The sequence below is a fragment of the Podarcis liolepis genome (genome assembly GCF_965112155.1).
Source record: "Podarcis liolepis genome assembly, chromosome: 14".
Lineage (NCBI taxonomy): Eukaryota > Metazoa > Chordata > Lepidosauria > Squamata > Lacertidae > Podarcis > Podarcis liolepis.
The window spans coordinates 6341113-6356507 of record NC_139569.1 but is presented as its reverse complement, the minus strand read 5'-3'; the positions used below and the strand labels follow the sequence as shown (position 1 = coordinate 6356507).

The following is a 15395-nucleotide window of genomic DNA, read 5'->3' as shown; positions in this document are numbered from 1 at the left end:
TGTTATCTCAGTATTTCCTGTTTTCTTCTACATCAAAAGCAGAATTATCAGTCTTCTCATTCCTGAAAATACACCCCCCAAATAAGGAAGTCTTAGCTGGATCAGTTCTTAGAAGTCTACCATCTTCTCCTCTCGGGGGGGAAAAACAAGATAAATGTAGATAACCAAATAACTTGAGAAGCTTTTCAAAATTTTGAGGCTGATTTTTTTCTTCAACTTCAGCCCTTCCAAAAGCTCAACTGACTTAAAGAGAAAATTCCTTCCAGTAGCACCTTAAAGACCAACTAAGTTAGTTCTTGGCATGAGCTTTCGTGTGCATGCACACTTCTTCAGATACACACTGATGGACTTCCATTTCATGCGGCTCAATGTGGTGCCTTCCATAGTTCCAGTTACAGATAGGTAGCCGTGTTGGTCTGCCATGGTTAAAAAATAAAAAAATCCTTCCAGTAGCACCTTAAAAACCAACTAAGTTAGTTCTTGGTATGAGCTTGAAGAACTGAAGAAGTGTGCATGCACACGAAAGCTCATACCAAGAACTAACTTAGTTGGTCTTTAAGGTGCTACTGGAAGGATTTTTTTATTTTTTAACTATGGCAGACCAACACGGCTACCTATCTGTAACTGACTTAAAGAGAGTGTAGCTCAACAACACAAAGATTATGGTGCCAATAGAAAGCAATGCCAGATATTTCTGCTTAATAACTAAACACAAGTAATCGTGAACAATACCAGGAACAAACAAACACCACACTACGCAACTTAATTCATCATTTTATTTTATTTTATTTTATTTATTGTTTATTATTAAAATTATACACCACCCTTTTAGCATTAGTTATACCAAAACACAGGTTCCAGTTGGCTTTCTTTGTGGAAAGCTGCTGCTTGACATGGCATCTGAAAAGTTAGGTGGATTCTCATCTAAATAGTCATGCATGACTAAGTTCTTTCATTAATCTGCTCTTTATACTGCAGGTATTCACACTCCTTCAATTACAAGGTGTTATTAGCATCGGAAGTCACTTTAAGGTGTTTCCTTCAACCATGGAAATTTGTAATGACTATCCCATTATGTTATGAGTGATTTCCTGTTTAAAGTCTGCACTGAGAAAGGCAAGGAGTGAGGCCCAGAGGATTGCCAGATGGTATGCCAATGATTACTGGCTAAAGCTGTGTCAGAGCATTCAACTCACTTGCAAAATGTATGAAGGTATGAAGAAAGCCTTTGGACCAATAGTCAGGAAAACCGTACCACTGAAAACCTTGTCTGGAGAGATCATCACAGACTGCAGCAAGCAGATGAGCACTATCAAGAACAGCACTTGCAGAAAAACATGATTGCAGACACAGCAGTTGACAGCATCCAGACTCTGTCTGTCTTTGGAAGAGCTGGATATCTCTCCCTTCCTTAACTATCAGGCATGTGATAAAGCCCCAGGACAGGACGGAATCTCAAGTGAAGTGCTGAAAGCCAGCCTCAACTCCCCCCTCATGATGCACCTCCATGGCCTTCCCTTGCAATGCTGGGAAACAGGATCCATGCCACAAGACAAGTACGACTCCAGCATTCCGGCCCTCTACAAGAACAAAGGTGACCACTATGACTGCAACAGCTACCGAAAAATCTCCCTGCTGAGTAGTGTGGGGAAAGTCTTCGCCCATGTAGTTCTCAACAAATTACTCACTGACAGGGTTTATCCTGAGTCACAAAGCCGGTTTAAAGCTCAGAGGTCAACAGTCAACTTGATATTGACACTGCGTCAGCTGCAGGAGAAATGCTGAGAGCAGAGTCGCCCCTTGTACATCACCTCCAAAGACCTGACAAAGGTCTTTGACATTGTCAACCGAAAAGGACACTTCATTACTCAATATGGAAGAATGCCCACCTAAGCTCCACAAGATGGTTGTCCTTCCACAAGAACATGTGTAGCACCTTCCACTATGACAGCTCATACTTGGATGCCTTCCCTATAAAGAGCAGTGTGGAACAGGGCTGTGTTTTCTCCAGTACAGCATAGGAGAATGTGATGATAATGACCAATACCAAGATGAAGGTCTACCAGGCTTGAATGTTGAGCACACTGCTTCACTGTAGTGAGATGTGAGCAACTTACTCCTGCTAGCAACAATGGTGAAGAATCCCAGCTATGCTCCATATTGAGAATATTGCTGTCATTTGGCTATCACTCCATTATGAGGGTTATGTCACAAAAAACACATGTTCCCCCGGCTTGGAAGGCAATTAATTTCCTCCCTCCACACTAAAAAGTTATAAGCAACCATTTAGCCTGCCTGTGTGTTTTAGTCCCAAGTACTGCTGGAGATCAGATACTGGAGCTATTTCAAGTGGTAACCTATATTCTGTAACATGCTAGTCTTCTGGATTTTAGAGTGGAAACTGGGTTGCTGTTGGGAAAAAATAAACACCACCTTTGTGTTTATCTGGGTCCTGTAATTGGCTGTAGCCTGTTATGGAAGCTTTTTACTTTTAACCACCCCCTCTCCCTTTTATCCCCTACTGGAATTTTAAGTTTGTCCCCCCCACCCCGGCCCAATATCTAATTACAGTAAATCATTATTTGAAGTCTGGAACCACTCACTTACCCTGGCATATAATTATAAAACCCTGGTATTCAAATATAAGGCTTTGTTCTTCACCAAACTTTCTAAAATGTACAACCCTTTTAGTTCTTTTCTATCAACCAAATGTTATGTAATACTTTGCCTCGAATCATTAAAGCTGCATGACTTTAAGACACTTCATGCAATTTCAGTGCATATGGGAAAACAATGACTTATCTCTATTTGGAAAAACAATGACTTATCTCCATTTAATCATCTTATTAAATACAAAATAACTAACTGCACAAAGGTTGTGTGAATGTTCAGAGTGTGTGCTGCAACCTTTTTGGTTTATTGCTGCTTTGATATGTGTTTCTAAAGGTCTGGTTTAGGGTTTCTGATCTCTCTCTTTTTCTTCACTTGCAAACCTCTTCTGGGATTCAAGGCACAAATAGTGTTGTCCACTTTTGCAGGAGGACGTCTGGCCTGAATATAATTGGTTTCGCCTGCTTTATGTCACCTTGTTATGGGATCAGTGCAGACATGACGTTGCCTTCCTCCTAAGTACTATTCAGAAACAGAGCCAGCCTCCAGATTTACACCGTACCCCTTCCCATTCTCATTCCCTCTTGCGAGTGAATTGCCTCTTCTGCATTAACTGTGGTTAAGGGAAATGTCAGCACTCAACTTCCCTGCAGTACTTGCTGAACAAGGGTTCCCACTTAATTTCAGACCATGTATGTGCTACAACAACCATGTTGAAACTAAGCAGATCTGTGGTTGGTCAGTACCTGGATGAGAGGCTACCTGTGCATCCTACAAATGCCAGCTTGAGAGTGGGAGACAACTATACAAAATAAACCAGGAATTTGGGAGGAGTAAATAGGCCGGGATCCAAACACAGAACCAGTTCCATGAGCCCATGAGGGATTTAAATTTGCTTTTCTATAACGCAAGTCCCACTCCTCATAATGCCACATGGGATGCTGCTTTTGAAACTGCAAGGAGTTTGTGATATTGTGCATATGCATATGGGGCCACCGAGTTAAGAAAGAAAGAAAGCCATTTAGGAGAGCATAAGGAGACAATTTGTAACCCAATCATTCATTTTGTATCACTATGCATAGATTTTATATGCTCTTGTTGAAAGGATTGTCAGAAAGCCTGGCTTGCATCAGTCCCACACCAACTGAAGTAGGTCTCCCAATATTAACCTTAACTCTAAGAACTTGTACTTTAACCAACCTGTTGAAGTTATCACCATTTAAACCTAATTCTAAACTTCCTGGAAACAAGTTTCATTGAAATAACTGGAATTTGCCTCCACTTGGTGCTTCAGGAATAAAATTTGGTAGCAAGTTCAAAACAGATGACGTATTCTGAACATTTACCCCAAAGGCACACTCCATTGTCTTCTGAGACAGATGGAAGCCAACAACTCTTGAGGAATCTTCAAAGCTATTGAACTTACCTAGTTAAATAGTTTAGTGCCAACTCTGATGGTGATGGTTTCTTAGGTTCTACTTTCTTAACTACGATCCCTTTTTCTCGCATTAATCTCTTTTCTTCCTTCTTGCGCTCTTTCTTCAGCTTTCTTTCCAACGTCCTCTTTTCCTCTGGAGAAAGTTCTTCATCTGTATCCTCCTCCGGTTTCTTTTCCTGAATAACAAAAGTACAATACTCAATCTACTGTTTATTAGAAAATGTCCCAGTTTCTATGTTGATAGGCAGGGTGCATGTGAGGGGAGGGTCTAAATGCTGGAGAAACATCAGGGGAGGCTGTATGGTATCTCTTTATGAACAGCACACAGATACATATTTGTTGCCATCTTGTCAATGGAGGCAGAGCCACCCACAGTCAGGAGACATCTTTACCTCATACAGCAATGCTCCTGTGTGCAGAATGAAAAGGAGTCATTCACTTATATGGGAGAAAAGAAAAGGGGTGCATATAGAGACACCACTGAGGTGAGTAAAACAAACAAGCTTCCTGCTCCTGGAGTAAGGGGTGAGTTTTGCTCACTCCACAGCCCACCTACTTCATTCCATCAAACTGAATTTTAATTATTTATGAAAAACTTATTTATATAGACAAACCTCGGTACCCAAACGCTTCCGTTTGGGAATGTTTTGGCTCCTGAACACTCAAAACTGTTATTTTGGGTGTTCTGTGTTTTGGGTGTTCCGGGTTTCAAATGTTTTTCGAAAGCAGAACATCTGATGCGGCTTCCTCTTGAGTGCAAGAAGCTCCTGCAGCCAATCAGAACGGGCTTCCGGAACGAATTACATTCAACAACTGAGGTTTGATTGTACTGCCTTCCACATTAAAATTATAACACAAATAAAAGAGAGACAATAGTCCAAGGCAGAGTTCAATCATAACCAGCACACTGTGACAGCCACTGAGAACTGAACAAGCTTTCATTTGCAAAACCCCACCTATTCCCCTACATTATCTTCACTGTGGTTTCCATTCCTTCCCGTGACAGCATTTTGCTTTCATGAAAGTGAGAGAGAACTTATGCCATAATAAACCTTTTAGTCTTTAACACAATACTCTTTGTGGCTTTTGCCGCAACTAGCACCTCTGCAAAATGAATTCTGAAAACTCCCTAGGTGAGGTACGTCCAACATCCAACAGGTTGCAACCCACCATCCAATATAAAAAACTGGCAGTGACCCACCACACTCTCCCATGGTCATTCTTCAACTTAAACATATTATAATTAGCTGGGGAAACCCAGCCAGATGGGCGGGGTATAAATAATAAATTATGATTATACAATAATAACAAATTATTACCCCCACACCAGCCCCTTCACAGACAGGGCCGCTGGTGCACATGGGAAGCCAACACGCCCCAAAATGTCCACTTCCCCCTTTACCAGATAAAAAAGTGACGTGGGAAGGGGCCGCAGCGGCTTACTTTTAAATAAATGCAGATAGGCTGGAGCTGGAAAGGTGGGGAAATCTCAGCATCCATGCAGAACTAGGAGGGAGAGGGTTTTCTTTCCATGGGAACTGGCGGGAGGGGGGAGAGCGAGGAGAAACGTCATGGTCTCTCTCTCGCGCGCTTCCCTTCCCTCGGCTCCATTTCCTGGCTGGCCAGCTGACCGGGCACCTCCGCAGCTGCAGCCCATGCAGAGCCCGCACATCTCATTTTTGCCTGCCTGCTCAGGGTTGCAGCTTGTAGGGGGCGGAAGCAGGTGCCTTGCGCCTGTCTGGGCTGGCCAGCTGACTGGGCGTTGGGCAAAGCCGGTGGCCGAGCGGGGTGCTTGAAGCGGCCATGATGGACCAAAATTCTCAAGTGATCCCCGAGTCAATCGTGGTCAACACATTGGACATACATGCCCTAGATAAATAAAATTAAATATTCATTTACAAATTAAAAACATTTTTACTTGGGTTACCCACATCAGTTTAGTGGTGCCCAAGGAAGATTTCATCTCATACATACATATAGCTTACATACATTAGACATAAAATTAGAACTAAAATAAAAACAGACAGATAGGCTTGCTTTGGTCATAACAGCAGAAAGCTAGCAGCATGTTTTCTCAGAATTAAATCCTACTGTGATTTAAGTGATATTTGCTTCTTATCAATTTTGTTTCTCTATTTAGAATAATTATATCACAAGCAAAAACAATAAAATTCAGCAATGCAAAGAGCAAATACACATACCTAAAGCATTAAAAGCATGGAACCACCTGTCAATACCTCCATGCTGTTAGGAATCAACCTTCATTCAGCTCATTATCAGTTCTAAGCACCTGGATCACCTCACCTCACTCAGCTGACAATGAAAAACAGGGACAAGTGCCACCAGCACATTCACTGCACATCACTATAAATCTTCTAATGACCCTACCCTGAGGTTTCACAGAGATGTTAAAAAGCATGGGAGGAGAACTGAAAGCTTACAGGACCCTGCAGCACAAATGTTGAGCAGACATCTTTGAATGCTGCTTTCTGAAATCAACCTTTAGGTACGAGTGGAAACACCATAACGGTGTGCCTCCAACTCCCACCTCATCTCACTGTACATGCTGTACTGCATTTATCAATTTAGGATTAATTTCGTTGTTACTTTCTTGCAATAACCGTATGTGTCGCTTGTGTGTCCAGTGATACTGTGGTGTGACAAATTTTCAGAGAAGCATGTGACTGTCTCACACAAAAGGCCTCACCTCTCTAGGAAGCATGTTTTAGGGTTCATGTGTGAAGTAGACACACTTGCAGGTTCCGACACAAATGTAACATCATGTCCATGATTTAACTTCACAGCATGAATTGAATAAGGCATCCGGGCTTGATAGTATTCCTCCATCTGTACTAAAAGAGAATTTGAGTCGACAGGTGCCCCTTTTAGCATCATTTTACACGTTGTGTGTTAAGATGAGCTGTGCTCCCCATATATCATAAGGCAATTGTAGTGTCTATTGGGTGAGGGGAGAGATATGGAAGTAAGAAGTTGAAAGTCTTGGAGATGAATAAATTGGCTCCAGACCAAGCCATATAGTTGTAGATCACTGTTTCTTTTTGTACCATCATGCAGCAGAGTACTCCAATCAAAGTGGGGGAGGCGTCAACCTTTCTGTGCTTTTGATTTAGTTCCAAGGAATTTGTTATGTGTAAAGCTGGAGGCCCTGTCTATTCACAAGAGGCCTTTGTTTTGAATTTGGAAAAAGTCTAGTCAAACTGAAATGTAGGTTCACTGTGGACAAGTGAGAACCTCTCTGATCCAATTTCAACTACAAGAAGAGTATATCAAGGGTGTGTGTTTTCTCCACTTCTGTTCACTCTTTTAAAAGTGCTATTTTACTTTAGCAATTGTCCACTGTTACACTAACAGTGGTTTCCACAAACACTGAGCTCTAGATTTTTTAAAGGCTAACTCTGTTATCCGGTTGCTGATTGGAGCTGCAATCTGGATTAAAGATGCTGGGCCATATGTGGATGCCATGCAGGCACTCATCCTCTGGTCTATTCTTGGCGTTCTTAAATGAGTTGGGGCTTCAGCTTTTTATTTGTAAGTTGGATTTCAACCAGTGAGCTCTTGCGCTCATTACCCTGAACCTTTCGATTTGATTATACTGTAATGCAGTTGTACATTCTTTTGGCCAACTATGCTTCGCATCAATGAAAGCTGCTTTGGAACAAGATATATGCATTGGGCTTTTCACCTGAGGCTTTGATAATAATGGGTGCTAATCACGCTAAAATTAGGGATTTAGACCTCCAAAATATTTGATATCCAGCAAATATGCCTGCTCCCTGTTAATAATTTAATCCAATTGTGGGATTAAATTGACAAAATACTTAATAGAATCATAGAGTTGGAAGGATCATCTAGTCCAACTACTGCAATGCAGGAATCTCAGCCACAGCATCCATGACAAATGGCCATCCAACCTCTGACGTAAAACCTCCAAGAAAGGAGAGTCCAGAACCTCCCAAGGGAAACCAATCCACTGTCAAACAGCTCTTACTAGTTTTTCCTGATGTTTTGTCAGAATCACCTTTCTTGTAACTTGAAGCCATTGGTTTGAATCCTAGCCTACAGAGCAAGAGAAAACAAACTTACTCCATCTTCCATGTGATAGCCCTTTAGATATTTGAAGATGGCTATCCTATCTCCTCTCAGTTTCCTCTTTTTCAGGCTAAACATACCCAGCCCCTTCAACCTTTCCTCATAAGACTTAGTTTCCAGACCCTTGATCAGCTTGGTTGCCCTCCTCTGCACACGTTCCAGCTTGTCAACATTCTTCTTAAACTGTGGTGCCAAGAATGGATACAGTATTCCAGGTATGGTCTGACCAAGGCAGAATAGAGGGGTACTATGACTTCCTTTGATCTGGACACTACTGTTGATGTCACTTAGAATAACATTTCCTTTTTTGCTGTTGCATCACACTGTTGTCTCACATTAAGCTTGTGGTCCACCAAGACCCCTAGATCCTTTTTACATGTACTGCTGACAAACTGGGTGTACCCAGTTTTATTTTTGTGCAGCTGATTATTCCTGCCTAAGTATAGAACCTTACATTTGTCCCTACTGAAATTCATTTTGTTAGCTCAGGCCCACTTCTCCAATTTGTTAATGTTATTTTGAATTCTGATTCTGTCTTCTGCAGCATTAGCTACCCCTCTCAGTTTGGTGTCATCTGCAAATTTGATGAGCATCCCCCCAGTTCCTTCATCCAAGCAGTTTATAAAGACGTTGAACAACAATGGACACAGGACAGAAACCTGCGGCACCCCACTTGTCAAGTCAGAAATTAGGATCTACAGGGGAGGCTCTTCTTTGCTTTCTGATAGTGGTGGAGGACTGAATGGCTAGGATGGCAAGAGGTCCTTCTTTGTGGCTGTGCCCAAACAGCAGCATCCCTTCTCTAAGAAGTTCAGTTGGCCCCTACTCTTAATCATCTCTTGTTTGGTCAAAATGTTTGTTCTGACATGTCAGGTTGCGTGTTTTTAATAGACTAGCACCATTTTTTAAAAAAGGGTTTTGATCTGCTGCTTTGTGTGTTTTTTAAAGCTTTTATGGCTGTATTGATTTTTTGTTTGGTTGTTTCTTGTGGATATTTTTGCAAGCTGCCCTGAGCACCGCAACTGCAAAAAAGGCAGAGGACACCTTTTCTAAATAACTCAAGTTTCCCACATTCCATTTCTAAGGGTACACATAAAAAAACACACTACAGCCTCATGATTGGAGGTTATGACTAATGCCCTACACACACCCTACCTGTATCTACTGTAGCAGCCCTCACTGTAAATCTTGAGTACAAGCAGGAAAAACAAGACAATGCCCATTCCTTTTAGAATTGATTAGATGTCAGATACCTTGTTCCTGAGCCTGGCTGGATGTTAACCCAGCTTCCTAGTGCTAAATGTTCACTCTGCCTTCACCCGTGTCCCACCTCCTCAGTTTGTTACAGCGCAACTTTCAAAGATATGGGGGAAAGAGACATTTTTAAATAAATAACTGAACAGAGGTCAAAAGCGTGACACAAAGATTCACCCGTCACATGTTGCACAGGGAGATGATAAAACATCTGAGGTCAAAGCCACATTGAGATCAAAGTCCACAGGAGTTTCACCACTGGCTTACCTGATATTAGGGTTGATTGTAAGCATCAAAAACAGGGGCTGCAATTGTTGGCAGAATATTTAATAACTGAAGATGGGGAGGGGGGGAAATCAAGATCTCAAATAAAAGTAAGGAAATAATTGTATCACAGGATGCAGAATGTTCATACAATAAGCCATTGTTTAGGGAATGCTATTTAACGAAACGAGAACCAAGTGGGTGTGGGGAGGGAACAGCAAGAAGTTTGCTTATTGCCAAACTGTTTCTTAAAGATTATTTTAACAGCTAGACACACTTGACTTAAGTCTTCTTTGTGGAACAATCTAATTGTTTGTATTTGCCTCAGCTGCAAAGCGTTTGAATTAAAATGAGACTAATTCCTTCATGAGAATGTATCTGATAACATAGGCCTTCCTTCTCTCCACTACAGTATATGCTTATCACTTCTCACCCTCCTACACATTCCTCACATTATCAAAAATTTCTTTATTTGCAGTCCTCCTCTGTTTCCCCCCTCCCCCAGTTGGGAAACAACCAAAACTATACAAGCAACTGTTGTTCTGTAGCAAAACCCCAGCAGAAAACACCGACCCTTGTAAACACCTCCATTTGGAAGATACGGTAATCACATCCCTATATCTATACAAGCTATGTGCTGTTCTCCCTTGTCATGGGGTTTACCCACGTGAGTAAAGGATTCCTTCATCCAGGTAACCTACAAGGGAACAGTCAGTATGTCAACTACATTAAAGCAAGACGTACAACACTTTCAGATTCAAGCCTCCTAGCGCAAGTATTTAAGAGAATGTGAAATATTTTTATAACTTTTCAAGCACCACTAATTGCTCTGTGCCTTCTGCTCTTAATGATACCCTCATCCACTTTTCTGCATATTGTGGCATATTATTATTGTATTTAATTCAGTAATATCCAGTTCTATGTTGGCCTGGTGGACTGTTTCCCCACAATTTAAGGCTTTGGTAGAGAGTGACGACAAGGGGGTCTCTTTCCACAAAAGTGAAGATTGTAGCTGAATTCAGGGCTGAGCCAGCCTTTTTTTCTGAGATGCATTTATCCAAAACCCTGGGAGAGTACCTGCAACAGTGGTTCAGAAAAGATGGGCTTTTTTTCACAGGTACACATAGCAGCAGTTATACTGTAACCAAAGAAAGCAAATAAAAAAATGTAACATAGAATAACAATAAAATAAATATACAAAGGTAAAAAAGAATGACCAGAGTTTTGGCAGTCAATGCCAAAACATTGCACTAGCTCCAGAAAGTTCCAAGACAAGGCTCTGCACAGGTGTCCACACAGAAGCTTAAAGCTTAAAAAAAAACCCAAAACAACAACAAGGGAGAGGGCAAAAAAAAATATATGGGCAGGTGAGTTTAAAACTCAGCAAGTGGCAACTTTTGGATTATGGGAGCAATAAGTACTAATTCCTTCCTATCAGGCATCTAGCACTACTGCACAAATGAAACTGTTGGATTTGGAAAAGGGTGGCTTGCTAGAGGCCATAATAAATAATGGCATAAGCATTAGCTCAGTAATTCTTACAATAACTCTGCAAAGTAGGTATTATCATCCTAGATGGAGGAAGTAGAGATTGAGAGAAAGCAGCTACTCAAGAAAGTTCATGGCTGAGGCAAGATGCAAATTGTGGATTTCCTGAACAGTACAGTGGTACCTTGGGTTAAGTACTTAATTCGTTCTGGAGGTCCGTTCTTAACCTGAAATTGTTCTTAACCTGAAGCACCACTTTAGTTAATGGGGCCTCCTGCCGCTGCCGTCCCGCTGGAGCACAATTTCTGTTCTCCTCCTGAAGCAAGGTTCTTGACCCAAGGTAATATTTCTGGGTTAGCAGAGTCTGTAACCTGAAGCGTATGTAACCCAAGGTACCACAATATATCAGAATCTTGGTCTACTACATAAGCCAGCTTTTAGGTTATGCTACTGCAATACTTTCTCCCACTTTTATTGGGCTCACATAAAACATCCTCTCAAGGCTGCATCAATCAGTAACTAATTATAAGAGGAACTTGATGTGGAATTTTCCAGGGAAGGTGCCTGCAGTTTACCTGAGCAAGAAGAACAATCTTAACTGCTGTGAAAGCTCGCAAAGGGCCTACATGGGCTTTCAAACTGAGAAGTATGCCTACGAAGAAGTGGCAAGAAAGTAATTATGGAGCACGCACTTGGAGAGCATAAGTGTGAGGGGAGGAAGCATACTTCTGAGAATAGATGGAGAATATGGGTAGCTATTGGACAGGACTATTAGAAGCATCAAAACAGTGGGATATGCTTGTCTCTATTTTTTTTTAAATAATATTTATTGTTTTTACAACAATTTAAACACTACAAAAAACAACAAAGAAAAAACAATACAAAGACACTACCTTACACTAAAACATTAAACTAACAAGACAAAACAAAAACAATTTAAAACCACATCAACAAAGAAAATAAATAAATAAATAAATTTCAATGTCTTATCTTTCTTTCACATATTTCCACGACCTCCTTACACCTCCCTTTTTGTATTCCACTTCTATTAATTATTTCAGCAATTCCTTTCCATCTTCCCCTCTTTCCTATCCTATAATTATCTTAACACATTTCAACCTTATTTTTCTTTTAATACTCTATTAATCTATTTGTACTTAATTCCTTATAAACTTTCTACTAAAGCCATATCACTTCATTCCAACATTCTTCTAGCATTCCTTAATTTTACAATATTTCTGTAAATAGTCTTTAAACTTTTTCCAATCTTCTTCCACCGACTCTTCTCCCTGGTCTCGGATTCTGCCAGTCATTTCCGCCAATTCCATGTAGTCCATCAACTTCATCTGCCATTCTTCCTTGGTGGGTAAATCTTGTGTCTTCCAATACTTCGCGATGAGTATTCTTGCTGCTGTTGTTGCATACATAAAAAAAGTTCTATCCTTCTTTAGCACCAATTGGCCGACCATGCCCAGGAGAAAGGCCTCTGGTTTCTTAAGGAAGGTATATTTAAATACATTTTTCATTTCATTATAAATCATCTCCCAGAATGTCTTAATCTTTGGGCACGTCCACCAAAGGTGAAAGAATGTACCTTCAGTCTCATTACATTTCCAACATTTATTATCAGGCAAATGGTAAATTTTTTCAAGCTTAACTGGTGTCATGTACCACCTATAAATCATTTTCATTAAATTTTCTCTTAGGGCATTACATGCCGTAAATTTCATACCTGTAGTCCATAACCGTTCCCAGTCAGCCATCATTATGTTATGTCCAACATCTTGTGCCCATTTAATCATAGCTGAAGTCACCGTTTCATCCTGAGTGTTCCATTTCAACAGCAAGTTATACATTCTTGACAAATTCTTGGTTTTTGGATCTAACAATTCTGTTTCCAATTTGGATTTTTCCACCTGGAAACCAACTTTTTTGTCCAATTTGTATGCCTCCATTATTTGATAATAATGGAGCCAATCTCGCACTTTGTTTTTCAATTTTTCAAAGCTCTGCAATTTTATTCTATCTCCATCTTGCACCAAAATTTCCCAATATTTCGGCCATTTGGCCTCCATATTGAGTTTTTTCTGTGCCTTCGCTTCCATTGGTGACAACCATCTTGGGGTTTTCTTTTCTAACAAATCCTTATATCTTATCCAAACATTAAACAATGCTTTTCTAACAAAATGATTTTTAAACGCTTTATGTACTTTTACCACAAATATGCATGCCAACCAAATACATTATTAAAACCTTCTAAATCCAACACTTCAGTGTTTTCAAGAAGCAGGATATGCTTGTCTCTAAGGCCTAGGGCCAGTCCTACAAATATTGCTTACTCCTTATTCTGGAATACAGCCTCTTCAGAGAATAATAGAACAGATTGTGCTGCATTATTTCTATGATCTGCCTTTGCGAATTAGCCACACACTTTGCACCACCATTCCAAATTAGACTTTGACTAGGTAATAACCCCGTAGACTCACAGCAACTACAAACATGCAAAACACACACACCAAATAGCAACTCTGAGTCACGTATGCAAGGATTTTTTAACTGCTATGCCAAGTACTGTGTCAGTTTGCAAACTGCTTGGGATTCACCAGTTACAATGAAGGGCCCTAACCATAGCAGGCCTTTAAGGAGTCTAAGTTGAGAAAACAGTGAATTTAGAAAGCTGGATTTTATGGATACAGAACAGGTAAGGCTTGAGGAACAGAATTAGCATACTGCTAAAAGGTGCAAAGAAACTTATGAAGCTAGGTCATCTTATTTGTCTGCATACCTCAGTGTTGTCTACTTAGAATGGCAGAGAGAAGTATTCTCCAATCATATGTTACCTGATACTTTTAAACCAGAGATTCCAGGCATTGAAGCTGGGCCCTTCTACATTCAAAGCATGTGCTCTACTACTTGAAATACCTCAAAAGGGAAGGTAGCAACAAACTGCATCACTGCTTTGTTTTCAATGGCTAGTAAAAGCATGGCTATTTAAAAAGGCCTTTGGCTGATTATTTTTATGCTTTATCTTTTGATGTTTTCTTACTTTGCTCCCCCCCCCCCATGTTAATATTTTGATGGGGGCTGTTATTTATTTCAATATTGTTGTCATATATGGATTTGTTATCCACCTTGAGTCTCATACTGTATATAAGTAAAATAAAACTATTTTTCAGAAAAGGAGCACAGAATGAATAAGAAACTGAAAACTGTGAAATATCTAAGAAAGAATACACTGCAAACACCCTTAAGGAAATACTATTGACTACTGTGAAATGTTTTATGGCAAATGACAATTTGATGAGATTGTGAAAGAAAATAAATAAATGAAAGATTCATTGCCCTGCACTTAGTTCAAAGAATACTGATGTTCATTCTATACAGTGCCTGAATATAGATTACCAGGTGCTAGCTCATCAAAATGTGCTAAGATGATGTTCACCTGGTAAGCCTTTTTCATATTTGTCCATAAGCAGTCTCCATCCACTTATTAAAGACAAGACAAGAAAACATTTGAGCTATTCCCTTCCTTCCCCTGAGTCCCATAAATGGATGGGAATGCAATACTCCAGCTAAAATACAGAACAGCTGAACAGAAGTCCAAACAGTTTTGCCAAATTATGCAGATCTCAAGGTGGTATATTAATGATGAAAGGCTCACTGATAATTAACTAACTGAGGCTCTGCCAAAGAACTGCCCCACCGCCATACAAATCAAATCAAGACTAGAGACAGTGCAAAACGCCATGTGTATGTGGAGATCAGAATACAAACCACTGAAATGGCCCCATTTCAAGTTAGGACCAGGCTCCTTTGGGCTAGGCTGATTCAAAATGGGATCTCCACTTCTTCATCCTTGCAGCTATAAAACTGTCTCCTGACAGCAAAGCCCACCAAAGGGGAGAGAGACGTGCTTTGGGGGAAAGAGAATACAAATGGTGGGGTAAGCTCACCACCTCAAAGAGAACCCTCATCACCTCTGTTACCACCACACCTTGGGTGGGACTTTTGGGGAATAGGAGGCAACATTACACACACCTGTGCTCAAAAACCCCTCAAAAATGTTTTGTCTTTTACCAAAATACCTGAAAACCCCACATATTTTTAGAGATGTCCTGGGGTGTGTGCACTAATACGTTACTGATTATAACCATGTTAAGTCATCATGTTCCATATATTTACTACACTTTTGTTATTTCATAAAGAGTTTCAGGTGATACTTAATGTTAGT

The 15395-nt window shown here is 40.4% G+C and overlaps 1 protein-coding gene across 6 annotated transcripts in view; it reads right to left on the bottom strand.

Annotated features, from left to right (window-relative positions):
• Positions 1 to 15395, bottom strand: part of CHLSN (cholesin) — a 141327-nt gene that overhangs the window by 26290 nt on the left and 99642 nt on the right. For all 6 annotated transcript variants that reach the window (XM_083474832.1, XM_083474828.1, XM_083474830.1 and 3 more), the window contains one exon: positions 4037 to 4224. In XM_083474832.1, coding sequence (XP_083330958.1) covers positions 4037 to 4224 — 188 coding nt within the window. The remainder of the gene's footprint in view (positions 1 to 4036; positions 4225 to 15395) is intronic.